Here is a 13,816-nt window from a genome sequence, read left to right on the forward strand (position 1 = left end):
CTGAGGGCTGGCAGGGTGAAACATGGGACTGCCAGAACCGTGGGAAGGCAGAAAGCCAGGGCTCCACTGAGGAAGGCCGTGAGGGAGGAAGCTCTTCCTGCAGAGGGGATTACTCCACTTCTCCACATTATATTGAACCTTTTCCCACTGTTGCCTCTGCAACTAGACTGTGGGTAAAAGATGTTCTCCAAGAGACATTTCAGGTTGGGTGATGGTCAGAAAGCCAGGCTATCACAGCCTGAGATGGGCACATGACCCCAGGTTCATAAGGACTTGCCTTATTTGCATCCTGGTGCAATTAAAAACAGACAGTTTGAGTAACAGCCTCATCCTGCAGCTGCCTCACCCCATCCCTGCCGGAATCACACCCAGGGCTGCATGATGCTGACTGGGAGAGCTCTGCATCCGACCATTGCATCCTCCAACATGCCACTGCTCCTGCCCCATTCAATTAGAACCTTTAAAATCTTCAGGATGGTATAATTTGCACCAAAGGATTTTAAAAGGTGGTGGTGAAAAATTTTGTGGCTGTCATGTTCCAGGGAAGTGGGTAAGTCTAGGGAATAAGGAGTGTTCTCCATCAGGGAGTGGAGCTAATCAGGTACCAGTCATGGACTAACTTGAAGAAATGCCAATGGGAATAATCTGTTGCAACGAAAATATGATAAGAAACCCTCATCAGTAATTCCTCAAGGGAATCTAGCCAGGCCTTGTGGTGCAGGGGGAGCTGGGGGCTCTTTACCTCCCCTCCATCCTGGGAGGACCCTCCAGCAGCCCCAGCTGCTGCCTCACCTCAGTCCTAGAGTCAGCGTTTCCTCCACACCACCTTCCTGGGCAGCAGGACTCCTGCCAAGCTCCACAGGTCCCAGGGCACCCGTGAGCCCTCTGAGTACTCAGGCCAGCCCCTGACCTGTGTGTCCCCTGCCTGCTCTGGTCCCCTGGGCCACTAGGGTCTGAGCGCTCATCTCTGACCTGGCCTGCAGTACTGTTGCTGCTGCTTTTGTCACTACTGCTCCATTTTGTGTCCTTTTTTATTTCTCCTCTCCCCTCTGTTTTTTTTTTTTTGGGCAGAATCCACATCACTGCTTCCTCCCTGACCAGAGACCAGAACATGTTGGCTGACATATCCAGCTGGGCATGGCACACTCTGCTCCTGCCAGGCTGCTGTGGGGAGACCCTGACCCTTCTGGGAATCATGTTGGTGCCAGCCATGGTCAAGCAGCCAGGCTGGCAGGTGTCTCTGGATAAGCTGGGATCACGGAGCCTTTTCCTCTGGCAGGGTGGTAGCAGCTGGTGGCAGCAAAAGTGGCTTGTAGTTCCTGGCACCAGAAGAAGAGGGATGAGGTGATGCCTCATATGCTCCATGTCACCTCCATGTCCAGGGCTGGTTCTGCCCTGGACACCTCAGACTTCACTGGGAAGGTGGAGTTGTGGCTGAGGAGCCAGGGGATGGGTGTCCCATTGGGAGGAACAGGGTGTCCATTTCTGCAGGGTCTGGAGGTTTCTCACTGGGTTTCTTGGGATTTTTCTGAAGAAGGACCCTCCATGCTGCTCCCTCTGAGGTGGACAGAGCTCGCCTGGGTTTGGCTGGTGCAGTGACACTGTGGAGAGGTGTCACCTCTAACTGCAGTCCTCATTCTCCCACATTCCATGGGCTGTCCCCACTCTGACAACAAACACTGGCAGAATGGGTGGCAGTGCAGAAAGAAGGTGACAATGTCAGAGTGGCTGCCTTGTCCTCCCTGCTGGCAGCTGGGGACAGGGAATGGTGGGCAGGGAGGCCACAAGTACTGCAGGGCACATGACAGGCCAGATTGCTGCCTGCTGTCCTGCTGTGCAGCCCCTCTTCCCCCTGCTTCCCAAGGGACACAGCGCTCAGGAGGGATATGGGACAGAGTCCCACCTCCTGTGTGAGAAACTGGATCTGTTATGAGCTCAGAGGCTGACATTTTGAACCCAGCTGCTGGAGCCAAAACAAGGCTGCTCCTGCCTCGGGAAGGGAATTTCATGGATTGAGATCTTGGATGACTTCCTCTTTGACCATCCAAGGGAATTTGGGATTGGCCTTTTCCTCTTTATCCACTCCAGGCCTCCATGGTGGTTGGAGAAGTGTGTGTCACCCATGGTGAGCAGTACAGACAGGAGTCAGCAGGCACACGCTGTCTCTGCTGCCCTCCTTCTTCTCCACATCCCAGGAGAAGCCCTGGGCTGGGAGGACACCGCTGATGGGTGAGAATGTGGGAACACCAGGGTAAGGCAGGGAGGAACCATGTTGTGCCTGGGAGCCAAAGGAAGAGTTGGCAGCCAGGGCAAGGGCAAAGTGATGGAGGAGAAGAAGATACAGTGGGTGAGCAGAGGCTGGGGTGCCAGGGGAGCCCCAGAAAGCAGGTGAGGAGCCTTGCAGGGCTGGCAGGGGTGAGAGGGGTGCCCGCATGGAACCCTGGCTACACTCCAGCCCTTTTCAATGCAGCACAAGGCTCTAGAGAGTAGTTGGCTGTGGGAAGAACAGGGCCTGCCCCTGCTCCCAGGCTGCCATGCCAGATTGCAGCACCTTTGGTGTCTGTCCCCCAACCCTGAGCTTCCCAGGTCTGGGCTCGGTAGCCACTGAGGGCTCCTAATTATAACAGCAGACAAAGGGCTGGGCTCTGACCACAGTGCTGCATCTGACAGCCTGTGCCTGGGGATGCTGGAAGTGCTGCTGGCAGTCCTGGCAGTGGCCAGGCTGTGTGGGGGCTTGAGGCCCCACAGGAGCTGGAGGCTGGAATGGCCAGCAATGCCCTGCCTCAGGCATCACACCCAGACTCACGGCTGCTGCACTGCCAGCTAAGAAGCACCCATGGAGGGTCCAGATGGCCTTAGCTTGGGCAGGACAAGGGTGGCCAAGGAAGGTCCAGTTGGGAGCAGAGGTGGAGCAGGAGCGTGGAGGGGGCTGAGGCAAGGAGGGACATGGCACTGAACCAGCCCCACATCTCCCACAGGCACTGAGTGGGCAGGAGTGTGTCCCAGCATGTCCCAGGAGCGTTCCCATGCTTCTCCCTCCTGTTGCTGCAGTGGGAGCTTGGGGTTTGCCAGGGCTCTGCTGTGCAGAATGGAAGGTGCCACCTCTGCGGCAGCTGTGCTCAAATGAAGCTGCTGTTGTAACACTGGCCAGGGCACACGTACACACAGCTGCCTGCCAGGAGGACATCTGCCTCTGCTCACCCTTCAGCTTTGCCTTAGTCCTGCCCTTTGGGGCCCTTCATGTCCCTCCTGGGAGGTTTTTGGTGAGCTGGATGTTCTGGAACTCGACCAGGTGTCCCCCAGCTCCGGGATGCTGCTGGTTTGGGGCTGGGTACCTGATCCCCTGGTGCAGGAATGGAGCACGGTGCCTTGCTTCCCACCTGGTGTCACTGACATCCCACCCTAACGTGTCACTGTGGGAGCTGCAGGGTGGCAGTAGGGACAAAGTCATCGGGGGACACAGGGATTTCCCCCTTTCCTCTCCAGGCAGCTGGGTACAGGCAGAGACCTGCCGTCTCTTGGAGACCCTGAATGTGACAACACAGCCCGAGTGAGTGGGTTCTTGCTCTGGAGGGTGACAAGACTGGCGACAGCTCCCCCAGGATGTTCAGAGCCGCAGGTATCAGTGTCCCAGCGCTGTCACTGAACTGGTGTGAGTAGCGGTGGGTAACACCACAGGCACCCCCGAGCCACGGAGGGCCCCGGCTACCCACGTCCCCGGGAGTGCTCCCGCTGCGGGGCGAGGGTCCCGGCTACAGCATCTCGGCAGAATCTCCGGCTCAGGTTGTGCCGTGCTGGATACGGCATCTCCATGGAAACCCCCGGCTCGGGCGGTGCGGGCTTGGGAGATGCCATCTCCACGGAAACCGCTGCGGCGCCCGGATGCGGCCGGGATGTGCCGGGCAGCGGGTACGGCAGCGGGAGGAACGAGGTGTCAGCGCGCCCCTGGTGCGGGACGATGGAGGCTGAGAGATTCGGGGAGCAGGGACCACCCCTGTCCCCAGCACGGGATAGGTTGAGGAGAGCATTTCTGAGCCTGACGTTCCAACCCCAGCCTTGCCCCCCCTGCCCTGTTTGTCCCGCACTGTGCCAAGCTGAGCCTCTTGCCTCCGTCCGGTCGGGGGGTAGTGCTCAGCTCCTCTCTCACCCTGGGGAGTGGAGCTCAGGCCCATTCTGGGGAGGACCGCTTCCAGCCCATAGGGGCTGGAGGTGTTCAGGGAAACGGAAATTCCCTGATCCCAGTGAGCAAAGGTACAGGACCCCAGAGATCCACCCCAGGGATCCACCCCAGGGATCCAGGACTGCTCCATGACGGCCCCAGTGCTCACACTCACATCCTGAGCTTGGGAAGCCAGAGGGACAAGATTTAAGCTGCAGAAACAGCCCAGACGAAATATTTTACAGGTTATTTATAGCCTGCATTAAAAAAAAAAAAAAAAAAGAAGATAAAAAAGAAACAAAAAAACCCAACCCCCAAAAAAAACCAGCGACCAAAAGCCTTTTTGTTTGTTGATTTTAAATCTGCCTTTTACTCCATTCCGCTCCCACTGGCCTCCCGGGACGCCGGGCACAGGAGCCCGGCTGCACCGGCAGCTCCCCGGCGCTGGAGCGGCCCTTGCTCTCGGGTGGGTCCCTGTCCCGGGGGACCTCGCGGTGGCCGTGCTCGTCCCCAACCCCACGGCAACACCACCGGCCCTGCCCCGCTGCCCACTGCCCATGTGCCAGCCAGGCTGGGCGGCCCCGGGCCCAGATTAGCCCCCGCTCCCCGCTGGCACCGGGAGCAGCTCGGCCGCCCTCGCCGCGGCTCCCGGCTCCGTAAGCCCGGCTTTGACGTAGCCCGGAAAGTAGGCCAGTAAGAGCAACCGCAGCCGCTCGCGGCTCTCGGGGGACGCGGCGCTGCCGCGGCTGAGGGAGGGCTGCGTGTTCGCACCGCGGCCCCGGGGCTCCCGTGGCCGACGCGGTGGCCGGCGACAACAGGGCTTTATCCAGGTTCTTCTCGACTCGCAGCCCGCCTGGCAGCCTGCGGCCGGCCCTGCTGCCTCGGGGAGAGCGACGATCAGGCCGGGGAAGTCCCCGCAGGGAGCCACCCAGCCCGAAGCCGTGCCAGGTTCCCCGGCCCGTTTCTGTCCCCCTTGCAAAGGGCTCTTGCCCCCTTCCCCGCCGCCCTAGGAGCTGCCAGTGGGCATCCCTGCCATTCCCCTGTCCTGCGGCAGAACTGAAATGGGGTATTAATTGTAAAACCCTAAGCTCCTGTGCCCAGTAAATCCATTTCTGCAGAGAAGTCGGATGGACAAACGTTGCCTCGATGTGAGGGCTCCTGAGGAGCCTGTGCTGTAGCAGGAGCCTGGAGGGGCCGAGATGTCAGCACCAGTGGTTCCCCCATACCAGGGTCCCTCCTACTCAACCCTGCAGCTCATGCTAATGGTGTGCCCGTTTGTTTTTGAAGCATCTCTGGATACTGGAAGCCCCAGTTTCAGCCAGTCCAGTCCAGTGCTGCCGCTCCTCACAGGATGAGGCAGATTCAGATGCGTGGCTACAGCTGTTCCCTCCCACGCTGAGCATCACCCGCACTCAGGCTGTCAGACCCACCAGCTCTGTGTGAGGCAGGGATCCATACAGGGATCTGCACTTCGGCAGGTCCTGTCGCTGCTCCAGGTGATCCAACCTGTGCCAGCTGCAGACCTGCTTGCTCCAGGTCTGAGTTGGAGTTACACCTGCTGTTGGAGTTACACCTCGGTCCTCTGTAGGACCTGCAGCTGAGGACTGCCTTGGTACCACCATTTTCCTGGCCCTGGAGGGAGCATCACATCGGAGCTAGGGAGGTCCCAGTACAGGCTGGGGCAGGGGCAGACCTCGCGGGGCAGCGCCCCCCTGCTCAGGGACACAGGTGACACCACACACGGCAGCAGCATCCTTTTGCTGTGGGGTGGGCCAAATTCGAGGGCTGAAGACATGTGGGGCGTTCCTCCTCCCTGCAGACAGGTAAAGAGCAGAAGAGCACTCCGCAGGTCCTGCTGAGCCCGAATCAGCTCCGCTGTGACAGGCTCCTCGGACTGTTCCCAGCCCGGGTACTCTGACCATCCCGGGGCTGAAGCTGAGGAGGTGGGCTGAGTGCTGGGACAGCCCATCGTGTCCGGCTAAACGCTGTCCGGGTTGGGGAGGAGGAAGGCAGAGCCATTGGCCAGGGCAGGCGAGGGAGGGGCCTTGCAAGAGGGACAGGGACAGCGGTGTCGCGGGGATCTGCGGGTCTCAGTCTCCGGGGGCTGGGGGGGCTCTGGGGGGCTGCAGGCAGGTGGAGGGGCTGAGAGGGGACGCTGCTTCCCCTTGCTCAGGGCGCTTCACCGTTTACTAAAGCAAACGCGAACCCCCCTGTCCTTCACGACAACCCCGGGGCGAAGGTTTCCCATGGCACAGGGACGCAGGCTCTGCTGAGGCCACCAGCCTCGCGAGGGGCTCTCGGCGTCACGGCACGGAAATACTCTCCGCTACTCTCCGCTTCCTTTTTTTTTTTTTTTTTTTCCCCCAAGCAACACAACCGTGGCCCCATCACGGGCCGGCGCCCTCTGACCCCCGCCCCGCCCCGGGTGCGGCAGGGCCAGAGACACTCGGGATGGGTCCCTGGCAAAACTGCGACACTGACGGCCCCCAGCCCCACGTCAGCCCCCAGTGCCCTTCCAGCCCAGGAAGAGCCAGCACTCAGAGCCCTGCGGGGATCACGGGATACCTGCAGTCAGCACGGGGGGGTGCCTGCACCCCGGCTCCACAGACTCATCCCCGTTTCCTGGGCTGACCCAGCTGCAAGGGAGAAGAAGGGTGGCCCTGGGGGCAGGCCGTGCCCGGGGCGGGCTGCAGTGCCGAGGTGGGAGGAGGCGTCCTTGACACGAGGGACACGTTTCCTGGGATCAGCAGCAGCTCCAGCTCCTGCGCTGGGGCGGGAAGTGTTTCTCCAACTGGCTCTAAGCACGGCTCACGTTGTAAGTGGGGGGAGAGGCCTAGAGGGATCCCTGCCCAGTCCTTTAGGCTCTGGCACATCCCTCCACTTGTGCTGGATGCACCAACCAACCCCTGAGAGGCACCTCACTGTCACACTCCGAGGGGTGGCTGGGCACAGAGCATGGACTTGGAGGTGGGGAGCAGAAGTGGGGGCTGCCCGTGGACAGAGTCAGCTCCCAACACGTGCCGAGCAGCAGCAGCACCTGACAGAGGCATTTCCAGGTGATCAGGTTTATTAGGTATTGACCAGGTACTTTGGGAGTGCAGCTGGACCTGAGAAACACCCCCCAGGCCAGGCTCAGTATGACAAGGTGGGGAGAAAGCCTCTTTGGCCAAGATTTAAAAATCTATTTAGGTACAAAAATGGGGATATAAAAGACAAAGGCACAGCACAGGATGTTGGCAGTTATTCCAGTCCCTCACCATGCTCCCAGACGTGCCCCACTATGAGCTCTTGACCAAGCTCTCACCCTCAACTTAGCCAAAGCACCTGACTCTGCATGGACCCCAAGGACAGGATGGAGGACACGGGCCCAACCTAGCCCCAGACACTGCCAAGGCAGCCATGCAGACAGCACAGGAAGAGCAGCCCTGGGTTTTATTGCAGAGAAGGACGTAGAAGGAACTGGACAGAACCAGGAGCTGCTCCTGGTTCCCCTGCTTGCTCCAGTTCGAGCTCTCAGGCTGCACACACAGAGCTACTGCGCTCTGCGGCGCCGGGACTGTGTCTTCCCCCCAGGCACAGCTTTCCCCCCAGGCACAGCCTTCCTCCTGGGCACAGCCTTCCCCCCAGGCACGGCCGTCCTCTGGGGCATGGTCTCCCCTCCAAGCCTGGCCCCACTGCCAGGGGCTGTGTCGGGAACGTCCTCAGCTGAGATGGGCTGGATGATGTGGCCAGTGCGGGTGATGACTCGAGGGGCCGTCAGCTTCTGGAAAGCACGCTGAGTGTTCCATGTGGGGCCCACCGGTGTCCGCATGCTCTGCTCGAACTGCTGGTGCCGCTCGAAGGGGAAGGGCAGCTCGCTGACCTGTGGGAACGCTGCAGAGGTAATGGCCCCGAGCCATCCAGCCCAGCTTTTCCAGCCCATGCTGCCCCCAATGTCCACTGCTTTCCACTTGTCCAAGACTCACTCACACTCTGCTTCCATTTCTGCTGCCAGCAGAGCCCAAGAGGGCTGGAACAACCCCCACCACCAAGGCAGCAACCCTGTACATCCCTCCTCCTTCGCTTCCGAGCTGTTTAAGCTGGAAGCTAAGCATTGGGCAGGGATTACAGGCAGGGACTGTGAATGTTTTGGGAAGGGACCACAGGAATGCCCCAGGCTCGCCCAGGTGCTGGAGCTCTCATGGACACCAGGTGTGCCCCACCTGATGCGCTGCTGCGTGGATGTTGCGCTTCTCGCTCATGATGACGTGGGGCAAGTGCTTGTCCTTCCGTGGAGGCGCTGGCGGCGGCTTGATCAGGAACCTGTGGGCAAGTGAGGGGTCAGGGCGGGCATGGGGCTGGGCGCACCCCTGAGCTCTCCCACACTCACCTCTTGATCTTCCTGGCACTGGGTTTCAGCCCCGTGCCACCCCACTCGCCCCAGCCTGGCAGCACTAGGCTCACTGGCTGCGGCTTCGCCGCCTCCTCCACCTTGCGCTTCTCCCGGCGGAAGTCGGCGACCACATCATCCCCAGCAAACGCCTCCGTGATCATCCCACGCTGCTCAATGCCACCCTCCTGCACAAGGACAAGGCAGAGTGGGTTTAAGGGTTATTGGGGGAATTGGAAGAGACTGGGACACATTGGGAGGCACTGGGAGAGGGTTTGTGGGTACTAGAGAGAGTGGGAAGAGGGTAAGTTACTGGGCATTACTGGTGGGGGTTTGGAGTTACTGTAAGGGGGTTTAGGAATCCTGGGAGTTACTAGTTTGGAGCTTCTAGTTACTGGGAGAAGGTTTAGAGTTACTGGTTTGGGATTACTGGGAGTTACTGAAAGGAGGTATGGGGTTACTGGAAGGGAGTTTAGGGTTACCAGGAGTGGGTTTGGGTTTACTGGGACTTTATGGTTTGGGCATTACTGGATGAGTGTTTTGGGTACTGGGGAGCACAGGGAAGGCCTGTCTGGCTCACCTCCTCCTCCAGGACCACAGGCAGACTGGGACAGTCCATCTCCTGGGGCTTCCCATCCAGCACAGCCTCCAGGCTGATCATCTTCCTCTTTGCTGGTGTTTTCTTGGTATGTTTGTCCCCAGCTCTGCCTTCCTCCTGCTGCTGTGCTCGCTTCCCTGGTCTTGGGGCTACCAGCTTCTCCTGCTCTTCCACAAGCTCCTTCTTGGCCAGACTCTCCACATCCTCCATGGTCTGCACACGGCACAGCTGCTCTGAGAGCAGGAGCTGCTCCTGGGCCTGAGTGGGCAGCTCCAGCGCTGCGCTCACCAGCTCCTCGACACAGGCTGGGGGGACTGGGCTGTGCCCCAGCTCCTCGACACAGGCTGGGGGGACTGGGCTGTGCCCCAGCTCCTCGACACAGGCTGGGGGGACTGGGCTGTGCCCCAGCTCCTCGACACAGGCTGGGGGGACTGGGCTGTGCCCCAGCTCCTCGACACAGGCTGGGGGGACTGGGCTGTCCCTGGGATGTTTAGCACTGGCCTCAGTCTCATCAGCACATACAGGTTGCTGTATCCTACCTGTTGAGGGTAGAAATAGTCACTCCACAGGGCAGAGGGTAAGGACAGCTGTCTGAAAACAGCCAAAAACTGTCCCCAGATTCCCATTCCTTTGTCCAGCCCCACAACACTCCCAGCCCACCCAGCGTGGGGTCTCAAGCTCCTCACCATGCTCCTCACCATGCCCCTTAGGGCTCCCAGTCCGCTCCCGTCGCTTCTGCTTGAAGTCTTGCAGCAGAGCTTCTTCCTCTGACAGCTCCTCCTCCTCTTCCATCTCATCCTTGTTCTCCACAGAACCAGGCACTGTGTCATCTCTTGGACCCTCCTGTGCGTCCGACTCCAGGGCCGGGCCACTGGGCTTGCCCAGCATCCAGGGATTAGCCCCGCTGGCCCCAGTGGGCACAGGCAAGGCTGTGGTGTCCTCCTCAGGCACCTCACACAGCTCCTTCTCAGGTGGTTCCACTCGCACCTTCTGCATCAGCTCCTTGTTCCTGGCCAGCTGCTCCTGCATGGCCTTGCGGGCCTGGAGGGCACCGAGATGCTCTAACACAAGGCAGAGACAACATTCCCAACCTTCCCTGCCCACCTCAGCCTCACCCACTTCCCCAGGCAGCGCTGAGGACCCCGTTGTGGCATTCCAACATATAAATGGGCTTATAAGAGATAGAAAGCCTTTATACTGTGGCTTGGAGGGACAGGACAAGGGGGGATGGCTGCACACTGACAGAAGGCAGGGATAGATGGGATATTGGGAAGAAATTCTTCCCGTGAGGGTGGGGAGCCCTGGCAGAGATTGCCCAGAGAAACTGTGGCTGCTCCATCCTCAGAAATGTTCAAGGCAAGGTTGGTCAGGGCTTAGAGCAACTTGGTCTAGTGGAAAGTGTCTCTGCCAATGGCAGAGGGGTGGAACTGGATGAGCTTTAAGATCCCTTCCCACCAAACCCTTCTCACCTCGAGGTCATACTTAGCCATAATGGCCCTGGATCGGGCCCATTTTCCCTTGTTCTGGTGCTTAAGGCTCATCCGCTCCTGGGGGAAGAGAAGCATCACACAAGAGTTCTTCAAGGAGCAGGGCCCTCCCGAGAGGTGGGGCAGAGGTGCCAAGGCAGCACCTGCATCCTGAGCTGCTCCAGCTCCTCCAGCCGTGCCAAGGCGGCCGCAGGGTCCGATTTGTGCAGCTGCTCGAACTCCTTCAGGGCCTGGCGCCTCCGGCTCTTCTTGAGCACACGGTGGTACCTGTGGCACAGGGCAGGCTGAGGGGCTGGGCAGGTCACGGGCAAGGCCACGAGGCCCAGCCCTTCCAGCGTGTCCAGCCCAGCACAGGCACAGCCTCACTTCTTGCTCTTGATCCGCTTTGTTCGCCGAGCTTTGGCCTCATAGTAGGACTGCACTGCCCGGGCCTTCTGCAGCTCCTTCCTCCTGCGCTGGGCCTGCCAGGGAGCACAGGGTGAGCACCAGGAGCACGGGGTGAGGGATGGGGAGCACGGGGTGAGGGAGGAGGCCAAGGAAAAAGCCCCCAGAGCCAGGGTGAAGCCCCACCTCCTCCAAGCTCATGGCCTGCAGTGAGGCCATCTCCTCTGGTGTCAGCAGTGGGTCTGTGATAGGCTGCTGTGTCTTGTGGAGCAATCCAAAGATCTCCTGCTCTAGTGGAGTTCGGGCCTGTTGGGACAGTAGACATGGCAAGAGGATGAGGAGAACTGCAAGGGCCAGTGCTCCACTGGCTGTCCTCATCTATTCTCACTGCCCCCAGGTAGGTCTGTGGAAGGCCCAGAGAAGTGTCCCCCGCCTTGGGGGACTGTGTGGTCACAGCCCCACTCACAGGTCCCACACCACAGCCCTTGGGCACTCGCCCAGCCACATGCCCAGGTGAAGGCAGGTAGAATCCCTCCCACATTAGAGAAATGGCCTCCCAGTTGCCAGGCAGCGCTGACCAGGTGGCACCACACAAGGAGTATGGAGCAGGAGTTCCAGGCCACACAATGCCATGTTCCTCCGAAACACAAATGGACCTTTGGGCAGATCAGTGCGAGGGGCAGGTTTGTTGGGAGTTCAGCAGGGGCTGCCCCTCCCTCACCTGAGCATCTGACAACTCCTAGGCATGGCAGTGGCCTCCTGTCAGCAGCAAAACCCCCCAGGAACTTGCATCCAAAACCAAACACATCCCTCTTCTGCAAGGAATGTTTCCAAGCATGCAGGACTTGGCAAACCAATCCCCTCTGTCTCATCACCTGTGGCCAAGGGACACTCCCACATGCCTGGCCCTGAGAGGCTACAAGGAGAAGAGGAGACAGAGCAGGCTCCAAACCCTCTGCTCACCTTACCTGGCTTGTCCCAAATTGAATTTACACACCTACTCTGTGTGAGAAACACAGACTGCCCTCCGAACCTTCCCGAGCTCAGCGGGCAACTGCGCAGTGTCAGGCTGGGCCTTCCTCACCTCCATCACTGCCCCCAGCACAGCCAGGAGACATCGACCTGCTCCAGATGATCCTGGAGCCACCCTGGCTGAACCCCCAAAGCTACCCCAGCTGTGTGACCTCCAGTGCCCACCTTCCACGCCGAGGTGACTCTCTCCAGAGGGGTGACTGTGGCGATGTCCTGCCGCAGGGGGAACACCAGCTGCTCTGCGCGCCGGTTCTGCAGCACCACCTGCTGCCACTTCCCCACGTCCTTCGAGGTGGTCACGTAGGCGGCCTCCCTCACCACCTGAAGGGAAACAGGATGGGCAGAGAAAGGCGATGGGAGGCCATCAGGGAGGGGCACAGGGGTACTGGCGGCTCACCTCAGACCCCCTTGGCTCCCTGCACTCACCCTCTTGGCCTCCTCTTTGCTCAGCGGCAGCTCCACCGCCGCCTTCCGCTTCACTCTGGCCAGCTCATTCCTCACGCTGCCCAGCGTGGATTTGGGATGGATGGGCTGCAGCAGCTCCGACAGAACCAGCTTTTCCCCAGCACCTACGCACATGTATGACACTGCCAGGTGACGGAGCTGTCCCAGCCTTCACAGTGGCTCACAGTGGGCAGCGCCGTCCCAGATCCCCGAGCGCTGCCCAGCTCCCTGCCTCACCTTTGCAGGTGACATTGAACTCGGACACCTGCCCGCTCGCCTCCGAGCGCTCCACCAGCTTCCGCCTGCGAGAGAGGGACGGAAAACAATCCCAAAGGTTCCTCGTGTCCCTCGGGTGCCTCTGGAGGGTTTGGGGCCGGTGCCGAGAGCAGAGACCGACAACTGCCCCACCTGCCCCCCTTCCTGTGCAGCCTCTCGCGGCGCGGCTGCTGCAGGAGCCCCGGGGCCTCAACGCGAGACGCCCGTACCCCCCACTCACCGTTTCCGTCCGGACAAGGCGCTGATCGCCTCCAGGAGCTGCCGGTGCCGCCGCTCGCCATCCTCCTGCCACACGGCACACGCGGTCACAGACCCAAGCCGACAGAGCGCGGCCGTGGGGATGGCCCCAGCGCCCGCTCCCACGTGCTCCCCGGTCCCCCCACGTCACCGCCCGGCCGGGTCCCGGGCCCGACATCCCCGGCCGGGCCACGCCGTTCTCCGCTGCGCCCATCCTGGCCAGGAGAGCGCCCGAAGCCCCGCAAACAGCGGCGGAGACTTCCCGGAGAGCCCGTCGCGTTCTTTCCGGCCCCGCTCACCCCCTCCTCGCTCTCGCTGCCGCTCCCGGACGCCGCCGCCGCCGGGTCCTCCTCCGCCATGGCTCCGCACGCCGGTACTGCCGCAAAGCGCCACCGAGTGTCGCGCCGAGCCCTCGCGCCCTGTCGCAAAGCGCTCCTCCGTGACGTCCGGGTTGCCATGGCAGCGGGTCCGGCGGGAGGGGCGGGAGAACCGGTGGGGACCGAGCGAGTCCCGGGAGGGGCCGGGTCACGGACACCGCAGTCCCGGCCTCGGATGGGGCCCCCGGGGGCTCCGGGACAGCTCTGGCCCTCCTGGGGCGCCCCCGGTTCGCCGGGCAGAGGGAGCCGGCGGTGCCACCGCGGGCCGGAGCAGCTCAGAGGATCTTCGCTCCGTCCGTGACCCTCGTGGGTCCCCCCAGCCCCAAGGATTCCAGGATTCGCTGTTTTTCCGCCAGTGCCGCGGGCTCGGGGACGGAGCTCCCGCACCCACGGCTCCTCCCGCCCGGCCGGACCCGGCTCCTGGGAGCATTTTTGGGGTTGATGGGATTCAGA

The 13,816-nt window shown here is 61.1% G+C and overlaps 1 protein-coding gene across 2 annotated transcripts; it reads right to left on the reverse strand.

The window, feature by feature from the left end:
* Positions 1-7,572: 7,572 nt before the first annotated feature.
* Positions 7,573-13,444, reverse strand: UTP14A (UTP14A small subunit processome component). 2 transcript variants are annotated; one of them, XM_066202534.1, is made up of 14 exons: positions 13,286-13,444; positions 12,970-13,034; positions 12,711-12,775; positions 12,456-12,598; positions 12,195-12,350; positions 11,184-11,303; positions 10,980-11,074; positions 10,757-10,880; positions 10,596-10,673; positions 9,825-10,167; positions 9,109-9,665; positions 8,529-8,716; positions 8,362-8,461; positions 7,573-8,021 (listed from the first exon to the last, which is right to left on the reverse strand). In XM_066202534.1, the coding sequence occupies exons 1-14, from the start codon at positions 13,442-13,444 to the stop codon at positions 7,692-7,694; spliced, it is 2,523 nt and encodes an 840-aa protein (XP_066058631.1). In that variant the 3' UTR covers positions 7,573-7,691. The 2 variants fall into 2 exon arrangements, with proteins under 2 accessions (XP_066058631.1, XP_066058632.1); XM_066202535.1 differs by having other exon boundaries at positions 9,813-10,167; positions 13,286-13,359.
* Between the last annotated feature and the right edge of the window lie 372 nt (positions 13,445-13,816).

The sequence above is a fragment of the Chamaea fasciata genome, unplaced genomic scaffold, assembly GCF_029207755.1.
Source record: "Chamaea fasciata isolate MVZ Bird 193981 ecotype frontalis unplaced genomic scaffold, bChaFas1.0.hap1 SCAF_22, whole genome shotgun sequence".
In the NCBI taxonomy this organism is placed as follows: Eukaryota; Metazoa; Chordata; class Aves; order Passeriformes; family Sylviidae; genus Chamaea; species Chamaea fasciata.

Coding starts and splice junctions, on each gene's coding strand:
- UTP14A (XM_066202534.1), bottom strand. CDS start 13,444: ATGGCAACCCGGACGTCACGGAGGAGCGCTTTGCGACAGGGCGCGAGG. Junction 12,599..12,710: donor GTTCAATGTCACCTGCAAAG/GTGAGGCAGGGA, acceptor ACATGTGCGTAG/GTGCTGGGGAAAAGCTGGTT. Junction 8,462..8,528: donor AGTGCCAGGAAGATCAAGAG/GTGAGTGTGGGA, acceptor ACTTGCCCACAG/GTTCCTGATCAAGCCGCCGC.